We start from the raw sequence: 23,344 nt of genomic DNA, 5'->3' as shown, positions 1-23,344 counted from the left end.
TCATATAATAGTTTTTCTATTGCTGAAATGGTTTGCTTTATTGTTACGGATTCAATGTACTTTTTAGTTGTGTTGGGGCCTATTAAAAAGTTCAGTTTGTGGAACATTTTTGCTGTTCAGCAAACACACCCCTCTGGCGGCAATTGGCTGTTGGGCGTGCCTACCTTCGGCAGAGCAAAATTAGAAGTTCGCTCAAAAACTGCCTGGCGTTGTGTGTGGTGAGCGAGACAGGGGAGTACGGAGCCTAAAATACTCTCGAGAAAGGCTTCGTAATTTAACAGCTCTTCGGTCTCCCCATCTCCAACCCACCACCGCCGCTGCCGACCCACCTACAATCGAAGGATATACTGTAATTTAACTGTACAGAAAAGTAACGTTGCAGTGAAAACCTTTCAAAGGACTGTTAAAGTGGAAGCCAGTATGAACGTAAGCGCGGAGTCTTTCACCTCCAACCCATTTCACATCTGTACCATCTGTCAGAAGGCGATAAGGAAAAAGGTATGATGTTTCCTGATTTCATTTCTCCAAATGTTACTTTTACTAGTCGACCAATATCATGTTTTATCAAGGTGATCAGTCAGGCCTATTTATTATTCCTTCCAATTTAGATCAAATATCGTTGCATCTTATGAAGATGTCACTGAGATCCTGCAGGAGTAGTGGCCTAGGCCCTAGTATACTTTCATTTGATCTATTGATTCAGATTGCAGAACAAACATTGTTTTTCACTGGTCTTCTCCTTGCCTTACTGATACTTGTGCATTCAACTGCATTCTGTATTTCAACATCATCTATAGAACTGCTTCAGAATCGTTTGTAATGCCATTTAGGCCTAGTTTAACCATCTCAAACCTAATAATGTACAGTTATCTGCAACAGATTGACCCATTTGGATTCATTTACTTCCCAGGATGGTCGTCAATCAGTATGATATTATAGAGTTGGGGGAAAGATTGATGATTTGATAAGAACATGGATATCTCTCTCTAGTGCCCTGCTTTCTGAGTCTGACTGCTATTATTAGTAGCCATTAGTCTAGGTACATATGACCCAGTTTTTGATAGGGAGTCATCGTAAGATGGTCTCAAGGCAGAAGAGGAGGTCCGTTTCTGTCATCTCCAGGGCATCATTGAGTTACACAATATATTTTTTGATACATTAGGATGATTTGGACATGAAGTGTGAAAATGCAAAAACACATGGGGAAAAAATGTGACCAAATTCACTGAGAATATATTAAATAGGATGAAGAGACAATACTCTGAGCTGGAGCTCCATACTACTAGTCAAATATAGAGAACTGATTCTATATATTCATTGTTGGAGTGGGATTGGCGTGAAGTATGGGGTGTCCGTGGGGGGCTTTTGACAATTTCTTTAGATTCCTCGCGTCTTACTCATTGTTTGAAAAACGTTTGGGCCAAATCGGATGTTAGGTACTACATTTATTGAATTTTATATGAATTCTATCAATTAAAATGGCCAACTTGGATACAATCAATTAGCTTAATTTCCCAGAGATCAAATTCTATTTCCACAAAATAATGTTGCAGGAATGCTAATCTTATCTGTTTCCAACAACAGAAACTATTTCAGAGCAATCTGAGATGGTGAGTGTCGAAAACCTCTTTCTTGTGCTTTTTGACGTGGAGCAACCCTGTAACAACAAAACATGAGGAGTGGACATCCATAGATTGCAATGCGAGACATCTTTGTCTGTCTGCACACCAGAGTCAGCTCTTTCCTGACAAACATCAGTGACAGAAAAAAGCAGTGTTTTATGTCTGCCGTCTACAGTTACCAATAGATACAGGTAAATACACAATGCCACGATCACATAGAAATATACTGGTAAAGGCAGAGTATAGATCTTTCATTTTGTAGGTTGAATCTAAGAGGTTTCATACAGGCTGTTCTCAACAGAAACCCTCTTGGCTGGAAATTACAATATACTGAGAGAGCAATGACACTGTCAATTCATACTCTATCATTAATTATGATGTAAGATTCTGGTTTTTGATGCTTTATTCCTTATCTATCACATACTAGTTCCACAATTACAACTTTCTTTAAAAAGCATTGTTGTTTTTATAAACTGGCTTTAGGCTATTTTCTTTTTGTGATGGAGATGATAGAGACAGACGGGTCCAGGCTCTTCTTTAAATCTGCACAGGCAGGTAGAGAGGTACTGGAGCCACCTCTCTACTGGAGCCACCTCTCTCTACTGGAGCCACCTCTCTCTACTGGAGCCACCTCTCTCTACTGGAGCCACGTCTCTCTACTGGAGCCCCCTCTCTCTACTGGAGCCCCCTCTCTCTACTGGAGCCACCTCTCTCTACTGGAGCCACCTCTCTCTACTGGAGCCAACTCTCTCTACTGGAGCCACCTCTCTCTACTGGAGCCACCTCTCTCAGTTAACTGCATCAGCCACGTTGCCCCAACAACAGACATTCATCACCCAACACACACAAAGGGCCAGACAGACAGAGGGTGGAGAGGACATATGATAGGAGAGGAGGAGAGAGGGATGGAGAGAGAGGAAAAGAGGGAGGGATTAATACCAGGGTGAAACTGTCTGCAGCCCAGGGCAGGTCTGTCTGTGTCACCGGTAGCAGTGGGAGTCACAGGGCTTAAACCCAATTAGCTAAATTCACAGGAAATGGCCTGTCTGTTGACAGAGCGCACATTCAAACGTCTGTTATGTAGCAAGACATGTGCCACTAAAACAGAGAAGGGGTTTCTGTCTGACTCTCTCTCATGCACACGCAAACACCACTTTCTCACACGCACACATGCACACACACACACACACTTTCTCACCAATAGAGAACTAGTGTCTTACTGTATATTTTGGTTGTTTATGTAGCTTTGTTATCCATTCGTACTATAAACCTTCTTCCCACCTTTGAACTTGAGGCCCTTAACCATTATGTAACATTATTACCATGGAGATGTACTGTAAGACAGCTAAATACACAGACAACCCCAGTCTAGTGTTTATTATACAACAGGTGGTATGGAATTCCCATTGTTAGAGCCTTTCTTGCCCATGATATACAAGACAACATACACATGGCCAATAGATTCATAAAAAGTGTCATCGTTTACTTCGTTACCTTGCAACGCACTACTACTACTGCTACTGCTACTGCTGCTGCTGTTACAAATCCACTACCCAGCCATGCAATTTATAAACTTTGTAAACACTGTAAAAAATGTCATAACACATGGCCTCATGTATTATTGCTTAAATAACTGTCTAAGTTATTATAAATTAGTTTGATATACACAGAGTGTACAAAACATTAAGAATACTTTCCTAATATTGAGTTTCACCCCCCATTTTGCCATCAAAACAACCTCAATTCGTCAGGGGAAGGACTCTACAAGGTGTAGAAAGCATTCCACAGGGATGCTGGACCATGTTGGCACCAGTGCTTCCCACAGTTGTGCAAAGTTGGATGGATGTCCTTTGGGTAGTGGACCATTCTTGAAAAACCCTGCAGCGCTGCAGTTCTTGACACAAACCAGTACGCCTTGCACCTACTACCATACCCCGTTCAAAGACACTTAAATAGGGACGATCACCACGCGCTCTCACCACTGGCGTCCCCCAGGGCTCTGTTCTAGGCCCTCTCCTATTCTCGCTATACACCAAGTCACTTGGCTCTGTCATAACCTCACATGGTCTCTCCTATCATTGCTATGCAGACGACACACAATTAATCTTCTCCTTTCCCCCTTCTGATGACCAGGTGGCGAATCGCATCTCTGCATGTCTGGCAGACATATCAGTGTGGATGACGGATCACCACCTCAAGCTGAACCTCGGCAAGACGGAGCTGCTCTTCCTCCCGGGGAAGGACTGCCCATTCCATGATCTCGCCATCACGGTTGACAACTCCATTGTGTCCTCCTCCCAGAGCGCTAAGAACCTTGGCGTGATCCTGGACAACACCCTGTCGTTCTCAACTAACATCAAGGCGGTGGCCCGTTCTTGTAGGTTCATGCTCTACAACATCCGCAGAGTACGACCCTGCCTCACACAGGAAGCAGCGCAGGTCCTAATCCAGGCACTTGTCATCTCCCGTCTGGATTACTGCAACTCGCTGTTGGCTGGGCTCCCTGCCTGTGCCATTAAACCCCTACAACTCATCCAGAACGCCGCAGCCCGTCTGGTGTTCAACCTTCCCAAGTTCTCTCACGTCACCCCGCTCCTCCGCTCTCTCCACTGGCTTCCAGTTGAAGCTTGCATCCGCTACAAGACCATGGTGCTTGCCTACGGAGCTGTGAGGGGAACGGCACCTCAGTACCTCCAGGCTCTGATCAGGCCCTACACCCAAACAAGGGCACTGCGTTCATCCACCTCTGGCCTGCTCGCCTCCCTACCACTGAGGAAGTACAGTTCCCGCGCAGCCCAGTCAAAACTGTTCGCTGCTCTGGCCCCCCAATGGTGGAACAAACTCCCTCACGACGCCAGGACAGCGGAGTCAATCACCACCTTCCGGAGACACCTGAAACCCCACCTCTTTCAGGAATACCTAGGATAGGATAAAGTAATCCTTCTCACCCCCCCCTTAAAAGATTTAGATGCACTATTGTAAAGTGGCTGTTCCACTGGATGTCTTAAGGTGAACGCACCAATTTGTAAGTCGCTCTGGATAAGAGCGTCTGCTAAATGACTTAAATGTAAATGTAAATGTAAATATTTTATCTTGCCTATTCACCCTCTAGATTGTGTGTGTGCAATTCAATGTCTCAATTGTCTCAAGGCTTAAAAATCCTTCTTTAACCTGTCTCCTCCCCTTCATCTACACTGATTGAAGTAGATTTAACAAGTTAAATCAATAAGGGATCATAGCTTTCACCTGATTCACCTGGTCTGTCTGTCATGTTCCTAATGTTTTGTACTCTGTGTATATTGAATATACAATAAAATACACCCTAGCTGGCAGATTTTCCAAGCACCAGCTCACACTCCATATCACCTGCAAGCCATTTATATTTTCTAGCAGAAGTATTTTTATTACTGAAGTGACACACTTATAAAACACTAAGAAGTCAGGAATGTTGACTCTCTTTATGTAAAGTGTTTATGAGTGCTCTAATTCTAAAAAGGAAGTAGGGTGACCAAGATTCTTTTGTTAATTTTTCTTATTTGACCACTTGTGATGTAATTCTCACTGTCCTGTAGACACAGCTGTGTTTTCTCTCCTCTTCTTAGAGATTTAGGTCAGACGATGTATGTAAGGTTGAAGTCGGAAGTTTACATACACCTTAGCCAAATACATTTAAACTCAGTTTTTCACAAATCCTGACATTTAATCCTAGTAAAAATTCCCTGTCTTAGGTCAGTTAGGATCACCACTTTATTTTTAAAATGTGAAATGTCAGAATAATAGCGGAGAGTGATTTATTTCAGCTTTTATTTCTTTCATCACATTCCCAGTGGGTCAGAAGTTTACATACACTCAATTATTATTTGGTAGCATTGTCTTTAAATTGTTTAACTTGGGTCAAACGTTTCGGGTAGCCTTCCACAAGCTTCCCACAATAAGTTGGGTGAATTTTGGCCTATTCCTCCTGACAGAGCTGGTGTCACTGAGTCAGGTTTGTAGGCCTCATTGCTCGCACACGCTTTTTCAGTTCTGCCCACAAATTGTCTATAGGATTGAGGTCAGGGCTTTGTGATGGCAACTCCAATACTTAGACTTTGTTGTCCTTAACTTCACTAGGGTAGGGGGTAGAGGTTGACCGATTATGATTTTTCAACGCCGATACCGATTATTGGAGGACCAAAAAAAAGCTGATACCGATTAAATCGGCCGATTTCTTTTTTTTAAATCTTTTTTTTTTAAACATTTTTTTTTTTAATGTATTTGTAATAATGACAATTACAACAATACTGAATGAACACTTATTTAACTTAATATAATACATCAATAAAATCAATTTAGCCTCAAATAAATAATGAAACATGTTCAATTTGGTTTAAATGATGCAAAAACAAAGTGTTGGAGAAGAAAGTAAAAGTGCAATATGTGCCATGTAAGAAAGCTAACGTTTAAGTTCCTTGCTCAGAACATGAGAACATATGAAAGCTGGTGGTTCCTTTTAACATCTTCAATATTCCCAGGTAAGAAGTTTTAGGTTGTAGTTATTAGTTAGGAATTATAGGACTATTTCTCTCTCTTCCATTTGTATTTCATATACCTTTGACTATTGGATGTTCTTATAGGCACTTTAGTATTGCCAGTGTAACAGTATAGCTTCCGTCCCTCTCCTCGCTCCTCCCTGGGCTCGAACTAGGAACACATCGACAACAGCCACCCTCGAAGCAGCGTTACCCATGCAGAGCAAGGTAATAACTACTCCAAGTCTCAGAGCGAGTGACGTTTGAAATGCTATTAGCGCTCACCCTGCTAATTAGCTAGCCATTTCACATCGGTTACACCAGCCTAATCTTGGGAGTTGATAGGCTTGAAGTTATAAACAGCAGAGCTGCTGGCAAAACGCACGAAAGTGCTGTTTGAATGAATGCCTACGAGCATGCTGGTGCTCAGTCAGACTGCTCTATCAAATCATAGACTTAGTTATAACATAACACACATAAATGAGCCATAGGTCATTAATATGGTCGAATCCGGAAACTATCATCACGAAAACAAGACGTTTATTCTTTCAGTGAAATACGGAACCGTTCTGTATTTTATCTAACGGGTGGCATCCATAAGTCTAAATATTCCTGTTACATTGCACAACCTTCAATGTTATGTCATAATTAAGTAAAATTCTGGCAAATTAGGCGGCCCAAACTGTTGCATATACATTGACTCTGCGTGCAATGAACGCAAGAGAGGTGACACAATTTCACCTGGTTAATATTGCCTGCTAATATGGATTTATTTTACCTAAATATGCAGGTTTAAAAATATATACTTCTGTGTATTGATTTTAAGAAAGGCATTGATGTTTATGGTTAGGTACACATTGGAGCAATGATACGCACCGCATCGATTATATGCAACGCAGGACACGCTAGATAAACTAGTAATATCATCAACCATGTGTAGTTAACTAGTGATTATGATTGATTGATGGATTGATTGTTTTTTACAAGATAAGTTTAATGCTAGCTAGCAACTTACCTTGGCTTCTACTGCATTCACGTAACAGGCAGGCTCCTCGTGGAGTGCAATGAGAGGCAGGTTGTTAGAGCGTTGGACAAGTTAACCGTAAGGTTGCACAATTGAATCCCCCTAGCTGACAAGGTAAAAATCTGTCGTTCTGCCCCTGAACGAGGCAGTTAACACACCATTCCTAGGCCGTCATTGAAAATAAGAATGTGTTCTTAACTGACTTGCCTAGTTAAATAAAGATTAAATAAAGGTGTACAATTTTGTTTTTTTAATCGGCCAAATCGGTGTCCAAAAATACAGATTTCCGATTGTTATGAAAACTTGAAATCGGCCCTAATTAATCGGCCATTCCGATTAATCGGTCGACCTCTAGTAGGGGGCACTATTTTCACTTCCGGATGAAAAGCATGCCCAAAGTAAACTGCCTGCTACTCAGGCCCAGAAGCTAGAATATGCATATAATTGGTAGATTTGGATAGATAACTCTCAAGTTTCCAAAACTGTTAAAATAATGCCTGTGAGTTTAACAGAACTGATTTGGCAGGCGAAAACCTGAGAAAAATACATCCTGGAAGTGGGATTTTTTTATGTTTGTAGTTTTCTATTGAATGCCATTACAGTATCCATTGATTTAGGACTCAAATTGCACTTCCTATGGCTTCCACTAGATGTCAACATTCTTTTAGAAATTGTTTCAGGCTTGATTTCTGAAAAATGAGAGAGTAAGACAACTCTGAATGAGTGGACCCTACAGTGTCCCAGAGATTTTTCATGCGCGTGACCGAGAGTGCGCCTTTCTTGTTTACATTTATATTGACAACGTTATTGTCCGGCTGAAATATTATCGATTATTTAGGCTAAAAACAACGTGAGGATTGATTATAAACATTGTTTGAAATGTTTCTACGAACTTTACGGATACTATTTGGATTTTTCGTCTGCCTGCTTTAACTGCGTTTGAGCCTGTGGATTACTGAACAAAACGCTCGAACAAAACTGAGGTTTTTGGATATAAACAGGGACTTTATCGAACAAAACAAACATAAATGGGAGTCTGGTGAGTGCAACTATATGAAGATCATCAAAGATAAGTAATTAATTGTATCTCTATTTCTGATTTGTGTAACTCCTCTACTTGGCTGGTAACTGTTTGTAATGATTTGTCTGCTGGGCGCTGTCCTCAAATAATCGCATGGTATGCTTTCGCCGTAAAGCCTTTTTGAAATCTGACACCGTGGTTGGATTAACAAGAAGTTAATCTTTAAACCAATGTATAACACTTGTATGTTTTATGAATTTTTATAATGAGTATTTCTGTTTTTGAATTTGGCGCTCTGCAATTTCACTGGATGTTGGCCAGGTGGGACGCTAGCGTCCCACGTACCCAAGTGAGGTTTTAAGCCATTTTGCCACAACTTTGGAAGTATGCTTGGGGTCATTGTCCATTTGGAAGACCCATTTGCGACCAAGCTTTAACTTCCTGACTGATGTCTTGAGATGTTGCTTCAATATATCCACATAATTTTCCTCTTCATGATGCCATCTATTTTGTGAAGTGAACTAGTCCCTCCTGCAGCAAAGCACCCCCACAACATGATGCTGCCACCCCTGTGCTTCACGGTTGGGATGGTGTTCTTTTACTCCAAACATAACAATGGTCATTATGGCCAAACAGTTCTATATTTGTTTCTTCAGACCAGAAGACATTTCTCCAAAAAGTACGATCTTTGTCCCCATGTGCAGTTGCAAACCGTAGTCTGGCTTTTTTATGGTGGTTTTGGAGCAGTGGCTTCTTCCTTGATGAGCTGCCTTTCAGTTTATGTCGATATAGGACTCATCCTAATGTGGATATAGATACTTTTGTACCCGTTTCCTCCAGCATCTTCACAAAGTCCTTTGCTGTTGTTCTGGAATTGATTTGCACTTTTCGCACCAAAGTACGTTCATCTCTAGGAGACAGAACACGTCTCATTCCTGAGCGGTATGACGGCTGCGTGGTCCCATGGTGTTTATACTTGCATACTATTGTTTGTACAGATAAACGTGGTACCTTCAGGCATTTGGAAATTGCTCCCAAGGATGAACCAGACTTGTGGAGGTCTCCAATTTTCTGAGGTCTTGGCTGATTTCTTTTGATTTTCCCATGATGTCAAGCAAAGAGGTACTGAGTTTGAAGGCAGGCCTTGAAATACATCCACAGGTACACCTCCAATTGACTCAAATGATGTCAATTAGCCTATCAGAAGCTTCTAAAGCCATTACATCATTTTCTGGAATTTTCCAAGCTGTTTAAAGGCACAGTCGACTTAGTGTATGTACACTTCTGACCTACTGGAATTGTGATACAGTGAATTATAAGTTAAATAATCTGTCTAAACAATTGTTGGAAAAATTAGTTGTGTCATGCACGAAGTAGATGTCCTAACTGACTTGTCAAAACTATAGTTTGTTAACAAGAAATTTGTGGAGTGGTTGAAAAACAAGTTTTAGTGACTCCAACCTAAGTGTATGTAAACTTCCGATTTCAACTGTAACTGAAGGAGGACTGGCTTACTCTCCTTAGCCCAGCATTGATCACTCCATATAACCTATCTGTCTATATACCTGCCTGTCTGACTTCCTGCCTCTTATAGAGAGATTTTTCCCATCCTTCTCCTACAGGCTCTCTGTATATTAACTTCAATAGATGTACTGTCCTAACATACATGTACATTTCAACACCCACTCACACACACACGCATAAAAGACGATGTGAACCATAAATCTACCGTCCTTTTCTCTGCCCAGGCCATGTTCCCTGGCTAATGTGTGTGCACAGGCTGTTTGCTCATCTCAACAGATAACAGGAGGAGGGGGTTACTTTACCTCTGAGCAAACGGACGGACACACAAAGGCCTGGCTGTTACATATCAAACCTCGCTTCTATAAATGCCCTCTTTATCTTTTAATTTTATGTTTTTTTCTTGTGTTTGCCAACATAGCTGAGAGTTCATTTAGGTTGTGCCAAAAGTGGGGTTGTACATCTAAGCTCCTTGTGTTGTATAGTTCCTTAGCTAACCCAGTTTCCCTCTCTGCCGCTCTTGTCTTGTCTCAGGAGAAAGGAGTCAGGGTGCCGCGACCCTTTTCCAGTGGACCCAGTGCCTTCATTCCAAAAGAGGAGGCGAGAAAATACTTTCTGTGCCTTGAGGCTATATTTCCCCTGTCCTGCCGACTCTCCCTCTCTCTCTCTCTCTCTCTCTCTCGTTCTTTCTCACTGTCACTTCCGTTTAATCTCTCTCGCTTTTCCCCCCTTGTCTTTATCTTCCCACCTTTATCTTCACCTTGCCTTGAACTCAAAGGTATAAACCAGATTTCAGATTATAGCAGCAGCAGCTTTACTGTAAAATGGTTCAATACACAATGCCTGACTGAAACTCCTCTCTTCCCTGTCCTGCCTGACCCCTCCCCCCAACCCTCATCCCTCGGTCCAGATTGTGGAGGCGTCCCTGGTGGACCCCCAAACAGAGCAGATCCTGGCCGAGGCCTACTCTCTGTCAGGCCACGTGGACCATCTGACCCAGGTGATGGGACTGCACCCCCACTACCTGGAGTCCTTCCTGCGTAGCCAGTTCTACCTGCTGAGGATGGACGGCCCCCTGCCTCTCCACTGCCGACACTACATTGCCATCATGGTAAACACTGGTATAGGATGAACCTAGAGATTGTCATTGGGTGTGTTTGAAATGACATCCTATTTCCCTATTCTCCTGAGATCCGACAATTCATATTTCTTTATGTTTTTTAAAAATCACACAAAAAGTTTTTTTTAAGGAAAATTGTATTTATTTTATGTGCACTGTAGTGGAAATACAGAATCGGTTGATAGTTAATATGAAAAATGTAACATTACAGTAAATGGGTACAGTAGGTGAAAAACCTAAACTCAGCAAAAAAAGAAACGTCCCTTTTTCAGGACCCTGTCTTTCAAAGATAATTCGTAAAAATCCAAATAACTTCACAGATCTTCATTGTGAAGGGTTTCCCATGCTTGTTCAATGAACCATAAACAATGAACATGCACCTGTGGAACTGTTGTTAAGACACTAACAGCTTACAGACGGTAGGCAATTAAGGTCACAGTTATGAAAACTTAGGACACTAAAGAGGCCTTTCTACTGACTCTGAAAAACAAACAAACGTGCCTGAAGCATGCTGCAAGGAGGCATGAGGACTGCAGATGTGGCCAGGGCAGTAAATTTCAATGTTCGTACTGTGAGACGCCTAAGACAGCGCTACAGGGAGACAGGACGGACAGCTGATCATCCTCGCAGTGGCAGACCACCTATAACAACAACTGCACAGGATCAGTACATCCAAACATCACACCTGTGGGGCAGGTACAGGATAGCAACAACAACTGCCCGATTTACACCAGGAACGCACAATCCCTCCATCAGTTCTCAGACTGTCTGCAATAGGCGGAGAGAGGCTGGATTGAGGGCTTGTAGGCCTGTTGTAAGGCAGGTCCTTACCAGACATCACCGGCAACAGCGTTGCCTATGGGCACAAACCCACCGTCGCTGGACCAGACAGGACTGGCAAAAAGTGCTCTTCACTAACGAGTCGCGGTTTTGTCTCACCAGGGGTGATGGTCGGATTCACGTTTATCTTTTGAAGGAATGAGCATTACACCGAGGCCTGTAGTCTGGAGCAGGATAATTTTGGAGATGGAGGGTCCGTCATGGTCTGGGCCGGTGTTTCATTGGATCATCGGACTGAGCTTGTTGTCATTGCAGGCAATCTCAATGCTGTGTGTTACAGGGAGGACATCCTCCTCCCTCATGTGGTACCCTTCCTGCAGGCTCATCCTGACATGTCCCTCCAGCATGACAATGCCACCAGTCATACTGCTCGTTCTGTGCGTGATTTCCTGTAAGACAGGAATGTCAGTGTTCTGCCATGGCCAGCGAAGAGCCTGGATCTCAATCCCATTGAGCACGTCTGGGACCTGTTGGAACGGAGGGTGAGGGCTAGGTCCATTCAGCCCCAGAAATTTCTGAGAACTTGCAGGTTCCTTGGTGGAAGAGTGGGGTAACATCTCACAGCAATAACTGGAAAATCTGGTGCAGTCCTTAATGCAGCTGGTGGCCACACCATATACTGACTGTTAGTTTTAACTTTGACCCCCTCCCCCCCTTCATTCAGGGACACATTCAATTTCTGTTAGTCACATGTCTGTGGATCTTGTTCAGTTTATGTCTTAGTTGTTGAATCTTGTTATGTTCATACAAATATTTACACCAGAGCCCTAAAGGAGTGTACTATATATAGAGTGCCATTTCCAACGCAGCCGTTGTTCTCTGTAAGGGTTGAGGTTGGGAATGGTGGTAAGTTTTTTTTGTTTTTTTACATGTTATTTCTTACATTGGTACCCCAGGTCATCTTAGGTTTCATTACATACAGTCGAGAAGAACTACTGAACATAAGAGCAGCGTCAACTCACCATCAGTACGACCAAGAATATGACTTTCGCGAAGCGGATCCTGTGTTCTGCCTTTCACCCAGGACAACGGAATGGATCCCAGCCGGCGACCCAAAAAAACGACTTCGTAAAAGGGGGAAACGGAGCGGTCTTCTGGTCAGACTCCGGAGACGGGCACATCGTGCACCACTCCCTAGGATTCTTCTCGCCAATGTCCAGTCTCTTGACAACAAGGTTGATGAAATCCGAGCAAGGGTAGCATTCCAGAGGGACATCAGAGACTGTAACGTTCTTTGCTTCACGGAAACATGGCTCACTGGAGAGACTCTATCGGAGTCGGTGCAGCCAGCTGGTTTCTCCACGCATCGCTCCGACAGAAACAAACATCTTTCTGGTAAGAAGAGGGGCGGGGGCGTATGCTTCATGGTTAACGTGACGTGGTGTGGCCACAACAACATACAGGAACTCAAGTCCTTCTGTTCACCTGATTTAGAATTCCTCACAATCAAATGTCGACCGCATTATCTACCAAGGGAATTCTCTTTGATTATAATCACAGCCGTATATATTCCTCCCCAAGCAGACACATCGATGGCTCTGAACGAACTTTATTTGACTCTTTGCAAACTGGAATCCATATATCCGGAGGCTGCATTTATTGTAGCTGGGGATTTTAACAAGGCTAATCTGAAAACAAGACTCCTTAAATTTTATCAGCATATCGATTGCGCAACCAGGGCTGAAAAAACCTTGGATCATTGCTATTCTAACTTCCGCGACGCATATAAGGCCCTGCCCCGCTCTCCTTTCGGAAAAGCTGACCACGACTCCATTTTGTTGATCCCTGCCTACAGACAGAAACTAAAACAAGAAGCTCCCGCGCTGAGGTCTGTTCAACGCTGGTCCGACCAATCCGATTCCACACTCCAAGACTGCTTCCATCACGTGGACTGGGATATGTTTCGTATTGCGTCAGACAACAACATTGACGAATACGCTGATTCGGTGAGCGAGTTCATTAGAACGTGCGTTGAAGATGTCATTCCCATAGCAACGATTAAAACATTCCCAAACCAGAAACCGTGGATTGATGACAGCATTCGCGTGAAACTGAAAGCGCGAACCACTGCTTTTAATCAGGGAAAGGTGACCGGAAACATGACCGAATACAAACAGTGTAACTATTCCCTCCGCAAGGCAATCAAACAAGCTAAGCGTCAGTATAGAGACAAAGTAGAATCTCAATTCAACGGCTCAGACACAAGAGGTATGTGGCAGGGTCTACAGTCAATCACGGATTACAAAAAGAAAACCAGCCCTGTCACGGACCAGGATGTCTTGCTCCCAGGCAGACTAAATAACTTTTTTGCCCGCTTTGAGGACAACACAGTGCCACTGACACGGCCCGCAACTAAAACATGCGGACTCTCCTTCACTGCAGCCGACGTGAGGAAAACATTTAAATGCGTCAACCCTCGCAAGGCTGCAGGCCCAGACGGCATCCCCAGCCGCGCCCTCAGAGCATGCGCAGACCAGCTGGCTGGTGTGTTTACGGACATATTCAATCAATCCCTATCCCAGTCTGTTGTTCCCACATGCTTCAAGAGGGCCACCATTGTTCCTGTTCCCAAGAAAGCTAAGGTAACTGAGCTAAACGACTACCGCCCCCGTAGCACTCACTTCCGTCATCATGAAGTGCTTTGAGAGACTAGTCAAGGACCATATCACCTCCACCCTACCTGACACTCTAGACCCACTCCAATTTGCTTACCGCCCAAATAGGTCCACAGACGATACAATCTCAACCACACTGCACACTGCCCTAACCCATCTGGACAAGAGGAATACCTATGTGAGAATGCTGTTCATCGACTACAGCTCGGCATTTAACACCATAGTGCCCTCCAAGCTCGTCATCAAGCTCGAGACCCTGGGTCTCGACCCCGCCCTGTGCAACTGGGTACTGGACTTCCTGACGGGCCGCCCCCAGGTGGTGAGGGTAGGCAACAACATCTCCACCCTGCTGATCCTCAACACTGGGGCCCCACAAGGGTGCGTTCTGAGCCCTCTCCTGTACTCCCTGTTCACCCACGACTGCGTGGCCACGCACGCCTCCAACTCAATCATCAAGTTTGCGGCGACACAACAGTGGTAGGCTTGATTACCAACAACGACGAGACGGCCTACAGGGAGGAGGTGAGGGCCCTCGGAGTGTGGTGTCAGGAAAATAACCTCACACTCAACGTCAACAAAACTAAGGAGATGATTGTGGACTTCAGGAAACAGCAGAGGGAACACCCCCCTATCCACATCGATGGAACAGTAGTGGAGAGGGTAGTAAGTTTTAAGTTCCTCGGCGTACACATCACAGACAAACTGAATTGGTCCACCCACACAGACAGCATTGTGAAGAAGGCACAGCAGCGCCTCTTCAACCTCAGGAGGCTGAAGAAATTCGGCTTGTCACCAAAAGCACTCACAAACTTCTACAGATGCACAATCGAGAGCATCCTGTCGGGATGTATCACCGCCTGGTACGGCAACTGCTCCGCCCACAACCGTAAGGCTTTCCAGAGGGTAGTGAGGTCTGCACAATGCATCACCGGGGGCAAACTACCTGCCCTCCAGGACACCTACACCACCCGATGTCACAGGAAGGCCATAAAGATCATCAAGGACAACAACCACCCGAGCCACTGCCTGTTCACCCCGCTATCATCCAGAAGGCGAGGTCAGTACAGGTGCATCAAAGCTGGGACCGAGAGACTGAAAAACAGCTTCTATCTCAAGGCCATCAGACTGTTAAACAGCCACCACTAACATTGAGTGGCTGCTGCCAACACACTGACTCAACTCCAGCAACTTTAATAATGGGAATTGATGGGAAATGATGTAAAATATATCACTAGCCACTTTAAACAATGCTACCTAATATAATGTTTACATACCCTACATTATTCATCTTATATGTATATACTGTACTCTATATCATCTACTGCATCTTTATGTAATACATGTATCACTAGCCACTTTAACTATGCCACTTTGTTTACATACTCATCTCATATGTATATACTGCACTCAATACCATCTACTGTATCTTGCCCATGCCGCTCTCTACCATCACTCATTCATATATCTTTATGTACATATTCTTTATCCCCTTACACTTGTGTCTATAAGGTAGTAGTTTTGGAATTGTTAGCTAGATTACTTGTTGGTTATTACTGCATTGTCGGAACTAGAAGCACAAGCATTTTGCTACACTCGCATTAACATCTGCTAACCATGTGTATGTGACAAATAAAATTTGATTTGATTTGGTAAGCTGATCCTACGGGCAGCTTCTACCTGCAGTTGCATGGTACAGGACAGGTCAAAGGTCAAGCTAAGCTGGGAGAAAATGTCTCCTGCATATACACATCCTCCCTTAGAGCCTCCCTCTCCCTGCTCAGGAGACCTACCTAACACAAATCTCCTGCTGACCCATATTCATATTTCTCTAATGAACCATTTCCATAACAACCAATGGCTCTTTCCCGGAGTGACGGATGATGTTTTCGGTATGATGTTAAAAGTTTCGACTCAGCACTGAGAAGACCCTGGGGGGTGCTGGACTGAGGACGCTTCTGTAGCTAGTAGAGAGAAGAGGTAGTGGAGACATTAAGCAGGGCAGTGTTTGCCCTGTGCTCAGACACACTGGCCTCCACACTTGTGTATCTTTGGTATGCAGCAAACTCAGATGGTCCTACCAACCCCCCGACCCCTGCCCCAGCCCACTTCCAACTCACTCTCTTCCTGATGTGGCCCCTCCACAACTAGGTCAAAGTCAGCCCTCTCACTCTTAAAGACACCGTATATTATGTCATAAGAAACAGCTGAATGCAATGCAGTGTTAAAGAACCATGTGGAAACATTTCCCCGACCCCTGCCCCAGCTCACTTCCAACTCACTCTCTTCCTGATGTGGCCCCTCCACAACTAGGTCAAAGTCAGCCCTCTCACTCTTAAAGACACCGTATATTATGTCATAAGGAACAGCTGAATGCAATGCAGTGTTAAAGAACCATGTGGAAACATTTAATGTACAGAGTAAAATAGTTCATGTTTAGAATTTAGACAAATACAATATGCATATACTGTAAAACGTTAATTTAAAGGTCATGCATTTTACAGAAAATATTCATGCTTTATATTACAGTCGGCTTATTTACTTAGACATTACATAGTAAAATAACAATTGCATACTGATGACATTTTTTGTTTTTTGAGAAATTCTTTGAAACAAGCAACACTTTGTACAATTTAGTACTTGCTGAATGCCAGCTAAAACTGGATTGTCAAATACAGTGCTACCCAGAAGACAGGTATATAGAACATTAATGTTTAGACAGTAATAAACATATACAGTGAAGGAAGAGTTTTCACAGTGAGCTGGAATTCATATAAATAAAAAACCTCTCTGTGTCTCCAGGCTGCAGCGCGTCACCAGTGTTCCTTCCTGGTGTCTCTGCATGTGCGTGAGTTCTACAGGATGGGGATGTGTCTAGACTGGCTGAAGGGTCTACAGTACGCCCCTCAGAGACTGAGGAACCTCAACGAGATCAACAAGATCCTAGCACACAGGCCCTGGCTCATCACCAAAGAGCACATTCAGGTTAGAACACAGACATGCATAAAACATGCTCATATTCAAGTACATTATCTACATATGCATGTACAATGTGTGTATATATATAATATATATATATATATATATATATTCATTAACACACACATGTATGCATGACTTTGATCCACATACTCGCACATTAAGTAACTCCCATTAAATGTTTTTCTCTCCTCCCTCTACCTCAGAACTTGGTGAAAACAGGGGAGCACAGTTGGTCTTTGGCAGAGCTGGTCCATGCTGTGGTCATATTGGCCCATTTCCATTCCCTGGCCAGCTTTGTGTTTGGCAGTGGTATCAACCCCCAGGTGGATCCACAGAATGCCAATGGCTTCCAGTCCGTTTACATCAGTGACTACTGTACATGTGACTTGGCCAGCGACCATCACCTGGACCGAGACCTCAGCAACACCAGCCCCGTGGTGAAATGACATGCATGACTTACTGTTGATCTATGCTTTACTGAGTTGATTTAGCTATGTGTGTTTGGAGGGATTGTGTTGGAAATGTATCTAAGTATGTGTGACTCTATTGTCACATTAATAGAGTTCTGGTTTGTTGTGTGTTTTTCAGACCACAGACTCGGTCAGTGAGTTAGAGGCACTGATGGACAGAATGAAGAGGCTGCAGGAGGAGAGAGAGGAGGATGAGGCCTCGCAGGAGGAGATGGCCACACGCTTCGAGAAAGAGAAGAAAGAGAGCCTCCTGGTGGGCTCTGGGGGTACTGCTACCACACCGTTTCCTGTTGTCTGTTTCTCACTGAGTACTAATGTAAACCTGTCAGTGAAGTCATGACTGATTATAATACATCTCCAATGTGACTGCAGATATGAAGGATGAGGTGATGCCCACATCCAAAGTGTCTCGGTTTGTAGAGGATGCCACCTTTGGGTACCAGCACTTTGCTCGACACGGAGAGGACAACCCACCAACATTTAGAGCACAGGTGGGGGATAATTATAGATCAAATTAATGTAAATTCCACTATCATACCATAAGTGCAAGATCTATAGATTTAACAGTCACTTCTTAACACCTAAATGTCCCTGCCTGCCTGCCTGCCCCTGCCCTGCCCTGCCCTGCCCTGCCCCTGCCCTGCCCTGACTTGCCTGCCCTGCCCTGTTCTGCCCTGCCCTGCCCTGCCCTGCCTTGCCCTGTTCTGCCCTGCCCTGCCTTGCCTTGCCTGCCCTGCCCTGTTCTGCCCTGCCCTGCCTTGCCTGTCTGTCTGTCTGTCTGTCTGTCTGTCTGTCTGTCTGTCTGTCTGTCTGTCTGTCTGTCTGTCTGTCCGTCTGCCCATGTGTCTGCCTGTAGGACTACTCGTGGGAGGACCATGGTTTCTCTCTGGTCAACAGGCTGTACTCAGACATTGGTCTGCTGCTGGATGACAAGTTCCGAACAGCGTGTGACCTAACCTACTACAACATGGCCAGTCACGAGGACGTGGACACCACCATGCTCCGACGTGCACTCTTCAACTACGTGCACTGCATGTATGGCATCAGGTAAGACAGCGCCTTCTATCCTCAGTCACATACACTTCTCATGCACTATCAAGTGTGGACACTTAGTGTCAAGTTAGTGGGATAATTATTATATATAAATTAGTGTGATTGTTAAAGCCCTAGAATAGTCCCTGAAGTACAGTATAAATGGCCTAGTAGACAGTAAAGTGATGCTCCAGTCTGATAGTGTGATTTATTTGATGTCCTGTCTGCAGGTATGATGACTATGACTATGGGGAGGTGAATCAGCTATTGGAACGCAGTCTGAAGGTCTATATAAAGACGGTAACATGTTATCCAGAGAGGACCACTCGCCGCATGTACGACAGCTACTGGTGCCAGTTCCGCCACTCCGAGAAGGTTAGAAAACTGTCAATGCTCGTGCTTGTGTTCGTGAGAGGGCATAGTCTTATGTTGTTTGTATTCTTTGCAATCAAGCATTCACCATCCACAGCCACAAAAAATTAGATTGTGAATCCTGATATGTTTTTGTCAATAGGCCAGAGTTCAGGGGCAGGACTGGTCATGCTGTTTGATTGTGTTTGTGCAGGAGGCTTTGGCTCATGAGTACACTAGGACTATTGAGCAGAGCTGAAGAAAATGAAGCTCTTGGCCGCAGGAACATGCTGTTATTGTGTTTGGGTTGTTCTGCAGAGAGGCCCCCTGTTGGAATCTGACTGGGCTGAAAGAGATGAAAGACGAGAAAGTTACAGCGTGTATCATTAGGACCAGCAGGGTAGAAGGGTCATTGTCTTGTTCTTACAGGTCATGTCAAGACAACCTGGAACAAACATCTCATCTCTGACGTAATGAGGACAGCAGCATTCACTTTAGTTAGTAATTATCATGTCTGTACAAACAGCTTTTTCTTTGGCCCCCATTAAAAAGTATTGTCTGAACCAAATCTCTCACTACGTTTACATATGAGACTCAGTGAGATGTCTTTTGTAGCCTATTTTCTGCAAATGCATATCCATTTTACAGAAATGGTAACTGTACTGTGTTATAGTATGTATGGTATGTTCATCCTCAGCCTCCCTGTCCCGCTCCAGGTCCATGTGAACCTACTCCTAATGGAGGCCAGGATGCAGGCAGAACTGCTATACACCCTGCGCGCCATTACACGCTACATGACCTGACCCTGACCGACCACAGCGGGTTGTCTTTCTCCGACTGACCAATAGAAAACCCCAGCCCTCTACAGTCCTCATCACCCCACCTCCCCCAACACCACCACTGGCCTTCCCCTTTCCACAGCTCCAGGAACGAGGCCTCTTGAAACCAGAAGACTGTCTCTCTACCAGGCACATGACTCTAAAAATGGCCTCCTACTGTGTGGTTGGGTGGGGACTTTAAGGTCTTTTTAGCGTAATGCCCTTGTAAAGAGGAAGTTTGTGAAGATGAAGGAAGTCCCATTGTGAGTGTATGCAAGTGAAAACGGGTGCACATGACTGCCTATTATTATCCTCCTTTGCCAAAATCATAATGGCAGTTTGGCTTCAGTGACATGCAGTGGAGTGGTTGGAGTTCATGACTCACTTCTGGAAATGGTTTATCCAAGCAACCTCATAAAGTACTGAACTCCAGCCAGAAACAGTGTTACACAAGAATATACCTCTGAATGTAATGCCTTGATTTGAGACAGACCCACCAATATCAGAAACAAGATTAGAAGGTTATCTGATTGACAGAACAAGCCCTTTTGTGGCACTCAGATATTTTAAAAAGTGCAATATGGTCTTCATTCTTCTTACCTTTTTATAATTCTATATTTATTGCAACTTAAAAGGCTGTGACAGAATACTTATGCTTTTCAGTCTATTTAGACCTTTGTCGATAAATTAGGCTAATTAAAATATTTATTGAGAATGATTTCTCTGCAATATATGTCCTAATAGAGACTGTATCACAGCAGGGAGTGCACAAGCAACATTATCAGCCATTGTATGATTTTTTTATTGCTTTCCCTCTCTCATCCTTTTTGTGACATATTTCTGTGCCAAATGTTTCTAAAATGGTCTGTAAGACATTCATATTGCCTACTTGTCTATATTTCTACCAAAGATGCAGTGTACAGTACAGATGTTAGATCCATGAGACATTTAAAATAAAAAATGTGTATTCCATTAGGAAGTACAGTACATTTCAGAACTGAGATAAGCTACAGTAGTGCTGGGAATGTGCTCTTTGTTTTGGGTTTGAAGTATCACCATGTGCAAATGCCTAACCCTAAAATCTGCACTGTTAACTTTGAGTCTCACCAGCATTTATTTGATGCTTATTTCTTCATCAGTGTAGGGTTGGAAAAGTCATGGTGCTTTTGTGAATGATTGTTGCTCTTTGCACATTTGTGTCTGCACGTTGGTAATTCCCAGTTGGAAATATGCAAGAAATGTTTATTTCCTTAAATCCTCTCTCTCTTCTCTCTAATCTTTCTCAAATATTAAGACATTTCATTGTATGTCTCAGATGCGAAATGTGTTCAATATTAGCACCCCTCCCCCCATTTGTGTGAAGGTTTAGATGTATTGATCAAATTCTTTAAACAAATCTCTGTGAACTCAGATGCCATTCACCAAAGTACTATTTACTGTTTGCCAACCTACCTTATATTTTTAAGGTGTTTTAATTGGGGGGATAAACAGCTTGTATTAACAAGAACAATTAGGTAATGCATCATTTGAATTATAACCAATGAAGATGGAAGCTGAGTTGTCTAAACTTTACAAAATGATAATCTACTGGTCTGAGAGTTAAAGCTGCACTTTTGTTTCTCTTACCGAGATTGTGCTTCAAGATTGTTGGGAGGTCGTTTCTTCTTTATCAAAGCCACATTGTAATTTTTTCAATTAAAACAACTGTAAAATGAAAACTGTACAACTGAAATGATATTTCACACAGTGCCTGTAAGGAAATAAAAAAAACAATAAAGAAGTTAAGAAATACATCTACATATGTGTTCTGTTTATTTGATTCATCAACATGCATCCTGGTAACTTGATGTATGATACCGGTATGTCTGCTACATATCAAATCTGTTTCATCAGTCAACATTTTAATATCATAAAAATGTTTTTTTATTTCACATTTAGAAGAAGTTAACCAGGTAGGCCAGTTGAGAACAAGTTCTCATTTACAACTGCGACCTGGCCAAGATAAAGCAAAGCAGTGTGACAAAAACAACAACACAGAGTTACACATAAACAAACGTACAGTCAATAACACAATAGAAACATCTATGTACAGTGTGTACAACTGTAGAAGTGTAGGGAGGTAAGGTAATAAATAGGCCATAGAGGCAAAATAATTACAATTTAGCATTAACACTGGAGTGATAGATGATGATGTGCAAGTAGAGATACTGGGGTGCAAAACAGCAAGAGGGTAAGTAATAATATGGGGATGAGGTAGTTGGGTGGGCTATTTACAGATTGGCTGTGTACAGGTACAGTGATCAGTAAGCTGCTCTGACAACTGATGCTTAACGTTAGAGAGGGAGATATAAGACTCCAGCTTCAGAGATTTTTGCAGTTCGTTCCAGTCATTAGCAGCAGAGAACTGGAAGGAAAGGCGGTGTTGGCTTTTGGGATGATCAGTGAGATATACCTGCTGGAGCGTGTGCTACGGGTGGGTGCTGCTATGGTGACCAGTGAGCTGAGATAAGGCAGGGATTTGCCAAGGAAAGACTTATAGATGACCTGGAGCCAGTGGGTTTGGCGACAAATATGTAGTGAGGGCCAGCCAACAAGAGCATACAGGTTGCAGTGGTAGGTAGTATATGGGGCTTTGGTGACAAAATGGATGGCACTGTGATAGACTACATACAGTTTGCTGAGTAGAGTGTTGGAGGCTATTTTGTAAATGACATCGCCGAAGTCAAGGATCAGTAGGATAGTCAGTTTTACAAGGGTATGTTTGGCAGCATGAGTGAAGGAGGCTTTTTTGCGAAATAGGAAGCAGATTTTAGATTTGATTTTGGATTGGAGATGCTTAATGTGAGTCTGGAAGGAGAGTTTACAGTCTATCCAGACACACCTAGGTATTTGTAGTTGTCCACATATTCTAAGTCAGAACCGTCCAGAGTAGTGATGCTAGTCGGCCGGGAGGGTTCGGGCAGCAATCGGTTGAAGAGCATGCACTTAGTTTTACTAGCATTTAAAAGCAATTGGAGGCCACGGAAGCAGTGTTGTATGGCGTTGAAGCTCGATTGGAGGTTTGTTAGCTAAGTGTCCAAAGAAGGGCCAGATGTATACAGAATGGTGTCGTCTGCGTAGAGGTGGATCAGAGAATCACCAGCAGCAAGAGCGAAATCATTGATATATTACAGAGAAAATGTAACCCTGTTCCACCCCCATAGAGACTGCCAGAGGTCAACAGGCCCTCCGATTTGACACACTGAACTCTATCTGAGAAGTAGTTGGTGAACCAGGCGAGGCAGTCATTTGAGAAGCCAAGGCTATTGAGTCTGCCGATAAGAATGAGGTGATTGACAGAGTCAAAAGCCTTGGCCAGGTTGATGAAGATGGCTGCACAGTGGGCAGCTGGGAGGATGTACTCTTATTCTCCATGGACTT

General features: G+C 43.5%; 1 protein-coding gene across 1 annotated transcript; it reads left to right on the top strand.

Moving 5' to 3' along the window:
* Positions 1-210: 210 nt before the first annotated feature.
* Positions 211-21,721, top strand: LOC115135795 (sestrin-3-like). The gene is made up of 10 exons (XM_029670881.2): positions 211-498; positions 10,234-10,299; positions 10,610-10,810; positions 17,074-17,256; positions 17,457-17,690; positions 17,842-17,989; positions 18,096-18,214; positions 18,580-18,770; positions 18,986-19,130; positions 19,823-21,721. Exons 1-10 carry the CDS (start codon positions 421-423, stop codon positions 19,907-19,909), a joined length of 1,452 nt encoding a protein of 483 aa, XP_029526741.2. The 5' UTR covers positions 211-420; the 3' UTR covers positions 19,910-21,721.
* Positions 21,722-23,344: the final 1,623 nt, after the last annotated feature.

The sequence above is a fragment of the Oncorhynchus nerka genome, linkage group LG10 (assembly GCF_034236695.1).
Source record: "Oncorhynchus nerka isolate Pitt River linkage group LG10, Oner_Uvic_2.0, whole genome shotgun sequence".
Lineage (NCBI taxonomy): Eukaryota > Metazoa > Chordata > Actinopteri > Salmoniformes > Salmonidae > Oncorhynchus > Oncorhynchus nerka.
Note: the sequence above shows the minus strand (reverse complement) of the source record. Positions and strands in the feature narration are given on the sequence as shown.

Bases quoted from the DNA above. Each gene is read 5' to 3' on its own strand.
- LOC115135795 (XM_029670881.2), top strand. From the start codon at position 421: ATGAACGTAAGCGCGGAGTCTTTCACCTCCAACCCATTTCACATCTGT. The intron at 17,990-18,095 runs GTACTGCTACCA...ATGTGACTGCAG, and splicing joins CCTCCTGGTGGGCTCTGGGG to ATATGAAGGATGAGGTGATG. The intron at 19,131-19,822 runs GTTAGAAAACTG...GTCCCGCTCCAG, and splicing joins AGTTCCGCCACTCCGAGAAG to GTCCATGTGAACCTACTCCT.